This window comes from Phallusia mammillata, chromosome 3, assembly GCF_965637545.1.
Source record: "Phallusia mammillata chromosome 3, kaPhaMamm4.hap1.1, whole genome shotgun sequence".
NCBI lineage: Eukaryota > Metazoa > Chordata > Ascidiacea > Phlebobranchia > Ascidiidae > Phallusia > Phallusia mammillata.
Window position 1 is genome coordinate 8,474,227 of NC_137254.1, and position 16,306 is coordinate 8,490,532.

Sequence of the window (16,306 nt, forward strand, 5' to 3'; positions counted from 1 at the left end):
CTCTAACCATTCTATCCACAAAACACATAACCAATCTTGTCTACATAAGGTTATGTGTTGTTTGCAACTAGTATAAAAACATGTGATGGTTATTTGTATTTTTTAGCCGATAAAAATATCCTTTTACAAAAATTTGGGACTGGTCTTGTTGTCAAAACCTTTTGAGACTTTTGTGGTTTACTTGTTTTGTTTATTATGTGATATTAAGTGACTGTCCTAATTGCTGTCTTGTGTGCAATATTTGCTCTTCCATGTACTCCTTTGTGTCTTTTTTAAAAATATTCAAATTCTTTGTAAAAGAAGTATTTAGAAAGCACAAATATATTTACAATTTGAAACAGTGATTTGAATTTATTTATTTAAAATTTGTGTATTTTTAAAGAAATATATTTATGTTCTTTTGTGAAAAAAGCATTTAGAATGCACAAAAATATTTAATTTGAAACAGTGATTTGAATTTTTTCCTTGAAAATTGTATTTTGTATTATTCTCTTCGATTTATTTTGCTGTTGTTGCTTTTTAGAAACAAATTATAATGTATTAATCTAAAATTTATTACAATCATGTGTTCTGTGGAAACTGACCTATCTCAAAATCTCATTGAAGAATATTTCGGTGTCATTGTCGCAAAAGTTGCAAGATTTCTGTGTGAAAATGGATGGCAAACCATGAGAAGTGTGACTAATGGCTTGAAACTCAAAACAGATCAGGTATGGAATCTGTTTTTTTCGTAATTTTTTAGTACGAGCCCTTTTCTCTATGTTTATCTAGAAAAAGTGTTTCTTAATTGGGACATGAACTGAGAGTATTTGAACTGAACAGTATCTAACCCTTCAACAGGCAACATGGTCATCGACGATCACCGTTTATTATTGTTTTGTTGTGTTTTTTCTTTTCCTTTTATGGATGTATTATCTTGTGGTTTTTATAGGAACTGATTATGTCATTAGGCGAAATATATATATTCCATTTAATTCATTGACAAATTTCGTAACTTGGAAAATGCTTTCCATTCTTAGTTAATTGGTACATAATTACTTTTTCCACAGACGTTAATCACATTCAGTGAAAAATAGTGATGGGACGAGTACCCGGTACTCGGTATCGATGGTATCGAACAATTTCGGTGGTATCGATACGAAATATTTTGTCTCAGTTTTCGATACCAACGTGCGAGTACCGAAGGCCGATTTACACCATAAGAATACGGGCAACTTTATGACAATATTTGATTCGGACAGCACAAAATGGGGAAAGTAGTTCCGCCAGGTTACGTATATTTTTTTCACTATCACGTGGTGATTAGATTTTTCGGCATATGTGTATGCAAGCCTGTACCCCGACCATGGCAGATAAATTAGACAGTGATATTCAACTAAGCACAACACTATACTTAAGTACTCGGTAATCGTACTCGGTACTCAGTATCGAAGGTATATACCTGTGGTACTCGTACTCGGTATCGGTACTCGCTTCAAAACCTGGTATCGTCCCATCACTAGTGAAAAACTGGAGTTGCATATAGTTTGTTGAATATTCAGTGATTGGTCTTTTATTGTTGCCTGTCAGTTGTGTGATATCACACCTCACAATTCTGTATTGAAGGAATATCTTTCAATACAACATACTTGTTGTGGATGCTTTTTTATCCTTAACATAGCATTGGACTGGCTACAATATTATTTTAACTGGTAGGCAATGGCCTGAAACAAATTAAAAACCAATAAACTAAGGACATAAAGGCCTCAAGCTTACTTTTAATTAAAACAACATAATTAACATAAAAGTTGTCAACAAGGCCTAATGGTTAATGCATCTGCCTTGCATTTACAAGATTGAGGTTTCTAAACCTACCTCAGTACCTAAAAAATACCTAAAAACTTAGCAAATTGGTTGAGAAAAACTGGATTCATTTGTTTATATTTGAATGATGGTAAGTTAAGATGAATACATTCATACTGGGATCAGCCCTGAAGCATCCATGCAGACCAGTCACCATGACATACCCATATATATATACCATAGTATGTCAGACCCATTAAAGGCATTACACTAAATCAAGCCAGAATTAATGGGCTTGGTACACTATGTTAAAAAATATGAATAAAATTTACTTATGACTGTTCAGTACTTAAATAAAATCCTGCAAAGTACAACTAAATCATTATTTTTGGATTTCAATAGGTCAGAAAATCACTCTGCGTTCTGATACAACACAAGTTGGCTGAATTCCAAGTCTACAAAGGAACCAGTGTTGAATATAGATGTTGTGTAGATCGTGTTCTAAAACTCAGCTTCTATCCAAGAATTATTTACACAGCAAAACTTTTGTATGGTGATGCAGCTGAATTAATTGTGGAAGAAACACTTCAACATGGAATTGTAAGTTTAAGTTACTTATAGTAGAAATATTTTGTTGTACTAATTGTGGATACCCTTTAACAAAAAATGAAAACAAGTTGCTTACAGTGCCCACTGTTTCAACCTATAAAGCAGGGGCGGGCAACTTCTCCAGTAGGCGGGCCTGATATGGGAAAATGAAGTACTTGGCGGGCCGGATTCGTGAATCGATACATTAATCGCGTATTTATCCAGTGATTCAAAACGGATTGTTGACCACCTAAACCAAATACAATTAAGAATGTCACAATTACAATACAGTCCAAACAATCTTACTGATATAACATATAATTATTCACCACAGCAAATTTAATACATACACCATAGACTTAGATACTGCTGAAACACTAACTAAGGTACACGTGTGGAAACAAAGGAAACCATGAAAGCAGGCCACACACATGGTTGGCAGTTATGTCGTAACAATGGACGTATGGTGCAATGGTAACAACGGCGGGAACGTTTTTTTACTATTGGGGAGTGTTACTGTCCGTTACAACTATAATTTGACATAGAAAGCAAGTAGTGGCGGATTGCGGCAGACTGTGGCCGCGGGCCACATTATCATGTAAGACCGGAAACTGTCTGCGGGCCGCCCAAAACGCCGTCACAGGCCGGATCCAGCCCGCGGGCCGTATGTTGCCCGCTCCTGCTATAAAGTCTCACCAGTGCAGCTGGTGACAAGACATTAGCCATGTTGACTAGTGTAGCCACATTATGTCAAACAAGTGTATTGGGAGTACAGGCAGTGGTGGAATTCAAATTTTTTGTCAGCCAGTTCTATCACAAATATCATATTTTTCAGCCGATTCTGTTACAAAAATGCCATTGACAGTAATGCTAACCAGTTTGCTGATCTCATAAAATTTTGTGAGACGGTTCTATAGAACCGGTGCGAACCGACTGAATCCCACCACTGAGTACAGGGGAAAAAGCTACACCTCGTCGAATCTGTTAGCAAAAACTACTACTGGTGCCCACTTAAGGGGAGTAGTCCTTCCCTGGGCAGTTATGTTGCCAACTATGTAATAATCAGGTTTTGAATATTTAACAAAAATATGCACTTAACAAACACAGCCCCAATTCCACAGAATAAAATGCATCTTTGAATTGTTTTTTATGACTTACAACATGCAATTTTATTAGGTATTGGCCTAATGCTGTTTTTGTTGCTTTACGGTTATATTAAGTGTGTGAGTAGTTTTGTGGGCATTAAATGGTTTTAAACCTGAAAGCATAAGAAATCATTAGTTTGACACTTGTTCTTTAATAATAGATCCTAATGAGCACAGTGGTTCAAAATGTCTCTGAACGGCTTCAATCTGATGATACTGAAAATGTAACAATCAGCAAAGTAAAAACTGCTTTCAATCAATTAGTCCAGTCACGTTTTATCATAAGGTAAGTTATTAAATTAAACTTGGTCAGTTTCAACCAATTAATTATCAGCCCCCTTCCATGAATGGGACATATATTGTTTTTTCTCTATATTTTGTTTTCTTTTTTCTGTCTAACGCTGGTTTGTTCTTAGCGCTTGGTCAAGAAAGAATGCTTCAAACTTATTCCAATTTACACACATGTTAGGTAGTTATCCAAATTTCCCCCTCCTGAAGTTTAAACCTGTATGAGTGGTTCACCCACAGCACCCCAGAACAGTGTTTTTTTAAGGTGTTTTGGGGGACCGAAACTGTCCCCCAAATTTCTCGAGCGGTTTCCCAAAATTCCCGTTTAAGCAAATATGGCTATTTTTTGGCATTTAAATGAAACACTTGCGGTCTCTTAAAACTACTTAGCGGTCACCCAAACCAAACCTTAACAAAAAACCTGCCCCAGAATATATATTTTTTCAAATGAGTAAAACACTAAAATGTTTTCTAATATGCAAACAATTTCTTGATTTTTTCTGAAGTTACTTTGCTGAGCTTATCACAGGCTAATCATTATGGTTCTGTTTCAAGCTCGTAGAATTTATGCAGTCAAATTAAGAAATTGCATCGTATTTGAAAATCTTTCTAATTCCCACTTAAAATCAACATAAATAAAAATTTGTGATAAAGGTACAACATGGTATTTTTGTCAGAAAGGCTTTTTTATGACAACCAGAAAGGTAAAAAGGTTTCAAAATACCTGTAAATTTTTTTTTTTAGAGAACCTTTTGTGGTTGAACCAGAAGAAGATATTCGTCCAATAATTCCAACTCTTCAACCCAACATCAATGACTTATTTACAGTTCCAGTGATATCAGATAATAGTATGTTTTTAACTTTAAGGTGTTCATATAACTTGTTCAGGCAATACTGCTTAAAAGCAATGCCTGTTTTTACAAGTTGTGTCTTGTGATGATGTGCAATGGGCATAATTGAGATGAGTCAAGTTTATTTCACTTGGTATAAAAACACATAGGTACACAGTATCACTAAAACAATCACTAAGTCGGAAATAGCTGCACAACGTTAAAACGTTATGGAGCACAAAAAAGTGAAGGGCACAAATGGTTAAAAATGACACTTCTTCCTAATTAGTGTACTAATACACTGTAGTTTCGGCTTGAGTTTGCAATAAACCAGAATTGCAGTAAACTGGGTATTTGTAGTTGTTTACATGCCCCCAGTGATTGCAAGCCAATCCATTTTAAACAACAGTTTAAAAATTATTTCCTTCTTCCTTGGCCTAAGGTAGTTTAAAGTAAAACAAAAACAGAAACATCTATGAAAAAATGTCTTCAGGAAACTTATAGAAACACTTGCATGCAAACTTGGGAGGTAGAGCTGCAACATTTTAAATATGGTGCTTTATGTGTCATTTATCCTTATTTACATAAATGTGCAGCTGCCATGAGGTACAGTGTTTTTTCAGCTTGCTGATCCTACCTTATCCCAACAACAACAAATCTCTTAAAATGTAGATGGCCAACAATAGGCATTATCTTCCAGATAATATTTACCATAAATATTTAGACTCACATATTTCTTTCCAATAAAACTGACTGAAATGGCATTTCTTATGACTTAAAAAATTTCAGTGATGTTTTGATTTTTCTTTAACAGGTTTAAAGCGAAAACATAATGAAGACGAGAACTTACCTCAAGCCAAAAGACAGAAAACAGTTGACACAGCTAAGGTAAACATAATGCGTCACAATTATTTATTCCTATAAAGTATTATGTTTGATGTCATTTAATGTAAATGAATCCGTATCAAACAAATTCCTTGATAAACAATGTAATAATAGTCCAAAGTTAAGTATTTAATTATGGGTCCCCTTCCCTGAAGGGGACACATATTGTTTTTGTCTATATATTTTTTTTCTTTCTAACGCGGATTTGTTCCCACGTTTTGGTCAAGAAAGAATGGTTCAAACTTTTTCAAATTTACACACATTACAGATATTGGTCTAATGATGGTCCATGTGAATTTTGACCCCGTTTGATCCCTCGGTTCACCCACAGCCCCCCAAAACGAAAATTTTTAACGCGGATTTGTTCCCACGTTTTGATCAAGAAAGAATGGTTCAAACTTTTTCAAATTTGCACTTATTGTAGATATTGGTCAAAAGATGGTCCATGTGAATTTTGACCCCGTTTGACCCCTCGGTTCACCCACAGCCCCCCAAAACGTGAAATTTTTAAAACGGCTATACTTGCTAAAGCAGATGATTCTGGAGTTTCATACTTTTTGATTGGTACATTGCAGCGTTTTTTAAACTATTTTGTAACTTGAAGTTGTATTTATACATTTTCACCCCTTTACCCCCAAATATTTGTTTGTTTGTTCACATGTTAATGAGGCCAGAAATACAAGACTTAACCTGCTGAAATTTTTAACAGCTGTGGATAGGGTGCTCCTTGTTGGCTGGTAAAAATTTCTGTGCAATCGGCTCAGTAATAGTAAAAATATGTTTTTACATGCTGTCTTCTGTCATATTTGTGCTCGCTCAGTGCACAGCTGAAGCAATGGGAGTGATTGACGATAGTGGCACATGGAAAAAAAATGCCTCTGCTTCACGCATGAACACAGTCGTCACTTGACCATTTTCTCACTGGTTGGAATTAAGATGATACGGTGTTAGTGATATTGCGCTGTAAACGTTAACGCTGCGGGGTCACGGCAGGGACAGGCGATGCGTATGACGTCATAACCGTATTTGCCTGTCGCTCAGTGCGCAGTTGACGCAATGGGAGTGATTGACCATAGTGGCGCATAGTAAAAATGCCTCTGCTTCACGCATGAACACAGTCGTTACGTGACCATTTTCTCAGTCAGATAGAAGTCTCAACTCTCAAGGGAATAATTCACTTGTTTACGATAAAGGCGGGTGAATGCAGCGGGAGTACTCAGCTTGACTTCCGGACCGACGTTTTACGAGGCAGTCGTGCCGGTGATTAGAAATCAGCTGTTTTTGCGCAGCTATGCTATGTCGTTTTATTAAGTTATCAAGCACATTTTAAGTTTTGGAAAATTGTGTTTAAAAACTGACCTTGAACGACAATATCAAGGTCAAAGCATGAGATTAAATTGAAAGTATTTTTCCTGTTCCTATTTACTGTTTTTTTTTTGTAATTATATGACAATAATGATGCAAAAACAATACGGACAAAGCTTTTTGGGTTAAGGCTAAAGTTGGTTAAGCTTGTCCTTAAGAATCTAAAAATAACCAGGATGTTTGTTTACCATAAATCCGCACAAACGCGCGGGGGACCCATTCGTTTTTGCTTGCTAAAACAATCATATGTGTAGATCAAATGATGTGTATAGTAAATTGGTAAATATCTAACAGTGATTGTGCCCTATTTTTACTGTCACCAAATCGCATATGCATATGTGTGGGGACCCATTAGATTATGCTTGCAGAAACAATTAGGTTATAAAGTGCCAGGAAAAAGATAGGGACCGTATGAAATGTAGGTGCCAAAAATATATCCATGATAAATATGGTAAATGGTATATGTGATACATCGTTAAATATGATGTAGTATATATAACCCGGCAATATATAGGAAAGCCACTATTCTAGTTGTAATCATTGTTTTATGTGTGTTCTTCCTCTTATAAAACAATCCAAATAGTTTCTTTGGGTGGTTTCGAGCAAATTACTTGATATACAACGTAATAATAGTCCAAAGTTAAATATTTTATTGTTATTGTCGTTTTATGAGTAACTTTTCTTCCCGCTCTTATAACTAACCAAAAGGATTTCTTTGGATGGCTTCTTTTTCTGTTGAATCCTCTTTTTCCTAACATGGGTGCTTAGGTTTTAAGGGCAAATGAATGTAACTGTCTTAAATTCATACTGTTATTAGTCGACAGAAAACACCACAGCTGAAGACATTGGAATATATTGGTCAGTGAACATAGAGCGCTTCGATCAATTTATGCGGGACCAAACCATTGTCGCAGCGATTGGAAAAAAGTTCGGTACCAACTGTGGTGAAGTTATCCGTGCAATGCTGCGCATCAGTGAAGTTACAACTTCTGCTGATGCGGTAAAAACTCAACCCACTTCGCCAGCTGAAATTGTTCGAAACCTACCCCATACCTGTAAAATTCCTGTTAAAGTAAGTACCTAGGTTTGATGTTCAGTAAATACAAGAGATGGCCCAGTGGTGGGATTTAATTTTTTGTCAGTCGGTTCTGTCACAAAAGTCATATTTTTCAGCCGGTTCTGTTACAAAAAGTTCATTGACAGTAACCAGTAATGCTAACCGGTTCGCTGATCTCATAAAATTTTGTGAGACGGTTTTACAGAACCGGCTAAATCCCACCACTGGATAGGCCGAGATAGCATCTTCAGTGCAGCTGATATCGTTACAGCTAGTGATGTACTGAACATTCGGTTTGTCGAATTTATTCAGCCAAATCGGCCATTTTTACAAAGATTCCGTTTCGGCGGTATAATTTGTTGCGATTCGACGGTAAATTAATCTTTTATGGACACCTTTTTAAAGCAGGGGTGTGAAACCCTTGTCACTTCGGGGCCAAATACAATTACAATAATTACATCGCAGGCCGCAGATTTATTTAACATTAGGTGATTTTACCATGTTGCATACCAAGTAGATGCCTTTATTGAGTCAACGAGTAAAATTCGCGGCTGATTCTAGCCGCATTATTGTTAGGTCGCAGTAATATAGCAGCGGGAGCATTAACCTGTTTCAAAATATATAATAACTGGACTCTGTTTACCAGTACATTTGAAATCCAAGGGTCTCTGCCTACTGCACAAAATGTAATCAATCAGTTGGCCCTCGAGCCGCGGCTTGCACGCCCCTGATTTAAAGCGTAAAAACATGTCTTTTTTGCTAAATAAGGAACCACACAATCTTTCAAACTACGCCATAACCAAATTCGCATCAACTTTGTTCATTTTTGAACCATTATCGTTTTTCTCACTGCCGACAAAAAAATCATTGACAGGATTTCAACCATGGCAAAGGCAACCTTTTTCTGCTTGAAAAAAAAATTTTTTTGCTTGATTTGGACCGAATTTTTTCGGCAATTATGATCAACCCAAATTAAGCCTATTCGGTGTATCTCTAGTTAAAGCTCTACAAATTTATGAGTATTTTCAAAAATAACTCTAAAAATCGCATGCTTAATATAAGTGCATGTTCTGTTCAATTGAATTTCATTAAAAAAATCGAGATAATCGCATATGTCGATTAGACGCATACACAATGATCTGAAAAATAAGAAAATTCTACTAGGATAGAACAAAGTTTTTTAACAAAGTTTAAAGAGCTTTTCCGAACATTTAAATTTTCAAAAATTATGTGAAAACTCTGACGATTAGGGTTGGTTATGGGTGTTATAATCAAAATAACTTGTCCTTATTTTGGGGTCCATGTCGATGGCAACCCTAGCTATAACTGCCGAAGTTTAGCTGAACGAAATTTTCATAAAACACCTTTCCATTACTTGCTGATTTGTGTTTAGCATGTCGAACAGCACCTACGTCTTGTATCTCATGATGAACAACGGATGGTTGAACTCTTTGACGACAGCGGCGCAGGCGGTAGTTACGTCATCAACTTGAAAAACTGCGCAAAAGCATTGGCTACGGCGACTGTACTTTCGTACGTACAAGAACGGTAAGACTGTTTGCCGGTTTCTCAACAAGCTTTGTGTATTGAGTTGAGTTTATTTCGCTTGGTGAAAGAAAACATAGCGACAAAAATACACTAAAACAATCACCAAGCCGGAAATAGTTTGCAACGTTAAAACGTTATGGAGCGCCAAAATAGTGGATGACACAGTTGGTGGATAATGACTAAACGCGCTGCAGCTACACCGTATTATAAAGCGTTATGTGACATGAGCTCACCAGAGAGTGTGTTGGTTGGGTGCAGCAGAAACTAACTACCCGTGCTAGTGATAAAGGTGGAGGTTGCACAGGAAAAGAAAGGCTTTGGTTAGTTTTTAGCCCCAGAAGGGAAAATACACCACTTGTTGCATGCGTGCCTGTGGTAAAGTATAGTATTTGATTACTAGCACCAAAAAAGCTATCAGCAGAGATACGCTGAAGTGACTCAATTTGGGTTCGGTAAAAACCGAACATTTGTAAGCTACATGTTTGACATGAAAGCCCTTTTTTACCAGAACAAGTTTTCTGAAAGTGCTGTTACACAATAGTTTTGTGTCATTATCTGTTTAGTTCTTTGGCTTTAAGCGGACTTTTTGTCTGTTTTACAATCTGAATAGTTGGCGCGATTTTATTTATGGCGTAGTTTAAAAGACTGTCATACTTTCTTTAGAAGAAAAGACCCGTTTAGGCTTTTAATTTAAATCTTTTTTGCGAACACTCTGAGTCTTCAAAAAGTGGTTGGTTCCGCCGAATGAATTTGACTAACTGAATATTTGGGACATCACTGATAAGAAGTAATCCTACTTTCTCTTTTCAAGATTTGGTAGCAAATGCTGCCGAATTTTTCGACTTCTTATGATGAAAAAGTATTTGGAGCAAAAACAAGTCGAAGAATTTGCGATGATTCAAGGCAAAGAGGCAAAAGGATATTTGTACAATGTAAGAAATGTTAGAGATTTTACAAGCAACCTATTATAACTTTAAGGACCATATTATTTTCTGGTAGCATTAAATGACTGCATCAGGCTTTAGTAGGGATGGGCCAAGCCGATCCAGAACTGAGTACTCGGTACCGAGCATCGCTGTTTTTAATGCTTGGTGCTCGACCGAGCAGTTGCACAAACTGACCCAAGCGTTAAATTTGCATATTCATGCCCAGCTAACATACGCAACTAGTGTTCTAAGCGGTGTCTATGAACAAAAACGAATGATTTTTTTAAATGTATTAGATGGTGGAAAAACGCTAACTTTATGGGCATGTTCAACTTAATAAAACACCGCCGGTGACGTAAGAGACCTTGTAGAGCTAAAACGTTAAAAGGTTTTTTTGTGACGTCATAATGCACCGAACGTGCCCGTCCAAGCACCGAGCATTAAAGTGAGATGCTCGGTGCTCGACCAAACACAACATTTGCAGTTTTGGCACATCCCTACTCGGTACCGAACATAACCGTTTTTGCTGCTCGGTGCTCGTCCGAGCAGTTGCATGAACTGACCCGAGCATTTAGTTTGCATTTTCATGCCCTTGTAACATACAAAGCAAGTCCCGGCTTGACTTGGCCCTTCCTACTAAAGCATTATGCAGTCATTATGGGTCCCCTTCCCTGAAGAGGACACATATTGATTTTACTCGAATTGTTTGTTTGTTTTTTCTTTTTTTTTCTTCCTTTTTTTTCTTCCCAAAGTTTGTCCGACTCGTTTTTCTATCAAATGTTTGATGGATTTGGCTGAAGTTTGCACAGATGGTAGATATAGTTATGTAGATGTGCATCCCACTTTGTTTTTGTTGATAACCCCAGTATTTACCACGCTAGCCCCCTAAAATGGGTGAGTTTTTAAACAATGTCAGAATTGGCTGAAATTTGGATTTCTTGTATAGTATGCCATTTATAGGTGTCGATTGTTGTGTTCAACCCTGTAGTCCTAACATTTACCCCACAAGCCCCTAAAGTGTAAACGTATTTGTATGTTACTGGGCACCACAAACGAAAGATTTCTTAGGAGCAATAGTGTTACAAGGGCAACCAGTTGTATGTTGCTCGTTGGTGGGTTGCTTGGTGGTCGTTTTTGCGGAAAAAAAATTGCGGGCTTGTTAACAGCCCTATGACGTCAGAAACATTAACGGTTGTTGCTCAAAACACCTCTAGTGGTCGAAATTTTAAACATTGGCGGATTGGGCTAAAATTTTGCAGTACTATTGACTGAGTCATTGTGGTTTTTATATACTTTTTAGTTTGTGTGTCGAACCAAATTAGTTGCCCTACTAGCCACCTAAAATGGGTCAGTTTTTTAAAACGTTAAATAGGACATACTTCAAACAATACTTGGGGTAAATCTAATTTTATAGTTTATATTCTACAAAGTATTATTATTTAAGCCCAGTGCCGATCACTGTGTTTTACTTTACAACACCCGACTTTCTCATGGTTATCTCTTGAATTGCATTATTTTCAACTTTGCATGTGTGGGGACCCATGAGTTTTTGCCTGCGGAAACGATTAAAGTTATAAAAGACGATGGCTAATATGGGACCCAATACAAAATAAGCATAGGAAATATATTTATGTTTTAAAATAGGTTATAGTGTATATGCAAGGGCAATATGTGCTAAGCCACCATTCTAGTTTAATGCTGCTATGGGGCCTGCTGAGTTTAATACACCGCTGTTTAATACAAGGGGCGTGGGAAACTAACTCGCACTAACGTGAGATGCAGAAGATTTGCAGTTTGGCCCATACCTAAGGGAATAACGCATGTAACTGGCGGTTGACATCACGAAGCTCGGTAAAAGAAGCTTTAAACTTGCAAAATCGTACTGGCCACATTTGCCGCGGATGACTGCCCAAAGCTCGTTAGAAAACCCTATGTAATCGTGCAATACAGTGCTTGCAGTAATCGTTGATGTTATCTAGACCAAACTAACTACCCTACTCGTCTACATCGTACACACACAAAATATTCATGTAATTCTTGTAATTTTGAGAAGAATATTTTTCGCGTTTACAGCATCATCGGTACCTATAAGTAAGCATAAGCATCATATTTGGAAACAATACATAAATCTAACTATAAAAAAAACACATCTAACTATGAAAAAGTTTAAAATTGCCAGCAACGATCTGGGAGTATCTAGTTGAAAGTAACCGCTATTACAAAAAAAGCGTATTTTGCTTATTAGGAATACTGGGTTGAACTGGGCGTGCAAAGGTTTGTATGTAAGAAGCGCTACTCGTTGTAAAACCCGCTTTAAGTCGTTTAAGATTCCACATATGCTTTTGCTACTAAGAAAAAAATATTTCATCACTTGGACACTTGATGTTTACTTTTTGTCTTATTCTGTGTGTTATTTAGCTTCTTGCTGAAAACATGATCGTAATGCAAGAAATACCACGTACACCTGATCATGCACCTTCCAGAACTTTCTACCTTTTCGGTGTTGATCTACATCGTGTTTCTAGAATGCTGCTCATGAGATCACACAAGGTATAATTTTTTTTCTCCTGTGGTTTTGTAGGAGCTAAAGAAGTTAGGCGAACTACTTATAGTAAACCTCGGTTATCTTCGCCTACTTCCGACATAATTTGAGGGACTAATCATTTGCCAACATGGTAAAGGTTTTAAAGTGACATCGGATCTTCACCACATTCGGACAAAACTTGGGGTACATATGATTTCTAATGTGGTAAGGCTAAACGTCAGTTAATTTAGTAGACTGAGTCAATTGAAGGCTTAAACTGATTCAAGCTGGTCTCCTCAGCATTTTTTTTCTTTTGCAAAGCATAGGCTCAAAAAATCTAGCATGCAGTGGGATTCGAACCCATGACAGAAAACTGAGTATTATTGAAACTTGCGATTCCCTCCCAAGAAGCTGACTGGAGCAGCATGCGAGGCAGGCAACAGTGCTTGTGATTCGACTTTTGACGGGCTCACGGGTGAGTCTATGCCAGTGGTTCTCAACCTTTTTTCTTTCGTGGCCCACTTTCATTGCACAAAAATTCTGTGGCCTAGTAAATTTATATGAAAGAAAGAAACAACTATAAAGTAGGTTCAGAACAAAAAAAACTAAAAAAAAAAAACAGATAATAAGTTCAAAATAATTTAATGCAAAAAATCATAAAACAGCACTTTCCCTTCTTTAATCAAGCACTTTCAGTTATGGCCGAATAATTGGACAATTGATATGCTGATATTATCTGGCTTTATTGTAATCACAAAGTAGTGTATTACATCATAAACATACGGGGTTGCAGAAACTCAAAGTAACTTTATACTGAAATAGAATAATTCAAAATTAATTTACATTCCTTCTTAATTCCTCCCCAAGCCATTATTCTTGTAAAATTGAGTGTAGTGACACAAATGAAAATTCTTAAAACAAGCTTTCTATTTGATTGGTCTGTGGCCCAATCAAAATGCTTCCATGGCCCACCGGTTGAGAACCTCTGGTCTATGCAGCTCAACTGTTAGAGCGCTAGTCCCGGAAAGACTCCAGTCGTGGGTTCGAATCTCACCGCAGTCTAGATTTTTCTCGCCTATAGATTTGCTCGTAGAAACGGTTGGATTCAGTATTTTGCCTTCAAGAAGACTGGCGATAATCCAGATGTACATCCACCTTTCTTTGTTTTTCAGACAATCAGCAACTTGATAAATCGGCAACGGCATTCCGCGAAGACCAACAAACGTCTTCTGGAAAAACAAGCAAGAATCAATGCTATAAAAGTACGTTAATTTTGTCTGGAAAAATGCATCGTAACAAAAATCGAAAATCGGCTGGAATTCAATGCCCCTTTTTTTCCCGCAGGAGACCTTGCAGGACGGCGATGCTGCTCAACTGGAAGAGATAGATGAAATGATTACTTCACTTGAAAGAAGTCAGCTTGCCAAATACGAGCACTGCAGCGACAAACTTCATACAGCCCAGACACAAGTCTTGCAAACTGTTTTTGTTTTAAGATTTTATTTGGATAGTTTACCAAAAAACGTTAATGCCGTTGTCCAATAAATTCCAAAAAGAAAAGTACATACAAACACAAAACTGCATAAATTTAAATACATCCAATGTTGTCCATTTTGTTTTGTTTTTACAAAGTTTGTTTAGGTAGGTTTGTAATTAGCTGTCGGCTTTTCCAGCTCATTTATTTGCATTGCCTCTTCGTTAGACATATCCGCGTTAAACAGTTTTAAAACAACATTTTTTTAAGTAAAAGCCGCTTCGCGAGCTTCACAAAACTTTTAAATTTAATAAAACAATACATCGAGATAATACTTCATAAGCTGTAGACAGTGCACACTATTTCGAACTATGGGGTATTAAACAATACAACTGTGGATCGTTAGTCGACCCTGACACCAACAATACCCGGATGTTTGTGCAATCAATTTATTTCTAGCAAGACTGCATGCACAATGCGACAAGTAGAAACCGAAAATGCGTGTAGAAATAGACAATCGTTTCAAGAGAAACAGAAAACTAGGGTTCATGGAGACCAATTAATGTGGACTAACAATAATGTTATGAAAATTAGACAAGTCAGTGTTCGATGTCAACCGTTTCACGCCTTGTAATAAGTGACAGAGGATATTTCAATATATCTTTCCACGTTTCGAACGTAAAAACAAGAGCTACTAGGTTGCAAGCAATTGTTGCTGCTAATAGTTGTACCCCTACATACAAGTTAGCAAACATTGCTACAATATCGGTTGAAATGCAAAGAAGTGACATAAAAGCCGTTCGTTTCATTATTTGTAACCCGGCAATGCCAGTTACTCCTTGCTGGGCACATTTAAATGGATAGAGGAAAAGAAATAAAAGCAAGCACTGTCCTGCTATGTCAATTGCACTACCCGCTAACAAAGGCCACTTAACATTACCTTCAAAACGTGTACACCCAAACCCATAAGACTGATATCTTTGTGTAATAGAGTATGCAATGCATGCAGTAAATGTTCCAAAATTCAGAAAGACAATGCACCACCAACTTAGTACTTTAATCCAACCTTTGTAAAGGTGATTCAAAAGCGTACTTTTATAGAAACAGCGTTGTTTGAACCACAGAAATGTGTAAACTGTAAATGCAGTAAATCCTAGCACCATGGGCATGATTATTACTAGGGTTTGACATGTAAATGATGATCCTGGTTTGTAACCCACAATAATAAAAGATATCTCAAGTACAGTGAACATGTTCACTAAGATAGACGCTACACTTGTCAACATATACATAACCCGTGCATTCCTATCTCCACTTTTGTACTTGTTGTGTGAACAACCATAGGCAAATATTGCAACAGTCAAGTAAATGGTGAAGCATAGTGTAGTTGATTCTATCATCAGCGAAGCAATTTTGTTATTGGAAAATTTCGTTGCGTTCTTTGTTCTCTTTTCGATGTCTGTCAGATTGGAAGTGTTTGAGTCCATTTTCAATTTATAACAAATTTCAAACCGTACACTACGGTTTTAAGTGAATCAAAGACCTAACAGTCCGAAAAATCAATGCTTTCAAAATTCAGGCCTACGTAAACAGAAAAAAGTCAAATTACTTTTGTATTTAGTAAACATAAAAAAGTGCCCTAAATGTCATTAAGTCTCATAGTTTTTATTGCTGCTAAACTAAGCCTGGTTTCTGCACAACTAACTAACGTTAGACAATGTCAACCGCAGTTATGAGCACCACAGCATATACAAAGCAGTGCTTCCTTCTTTACCTAACCAACAACTGTATACTCTTCCCGATTGTGTAATTCATCGGTCTGACAACTGAAACACAGAAGTGAAACTTTGTAAGTCTTGTGCACAAGAGTTATGTCATGGCATTGTTGTATCGA

At 36.9% G+C, this 16,306-nt stretch overlaps 1 protein-coding gene across 1 annotated transcript; it reads left to right on the forward strand.

Moving 5' to 3' along the window:
- Nucleotides 1-496: 496 nt before the first annotated feature.
- Nucleotides 497-14,549, forward strand: LOC145217596 (DNA-directed RNA polymerase III subunit RPC3-like). The gene is made up of 11 exons (XM_080084880.1): nucleotides 497-710; nucleotides 2,185-2,382; nucleotides 3,677-3,801; nucleotides 4,548-4,651; nucleotides 5,448-5,521; nucleotides 7,701-7,955; nucleotides 9,334-9,488; nucleotides 10,300-10,420; nucleotides 12,833-12,964; nucleotides 14,111-14,200; nucleotides 14,283-14,549. The coding sequence occupies exons 1-11, from the start codon at nucleotides 564-566 to the stop codon at nucleotides 14,481-14,483; spliced, it is 1,602 nt and encodes a 533-aa protein (XP_079941006.1). The 5' UTR covers nucleotides 497-563; the 3' UTR covers nucleotides 14,484-14,549.
- Nucleotides 14,550-16,306: the final 1,757 nt, after the last annotated feature.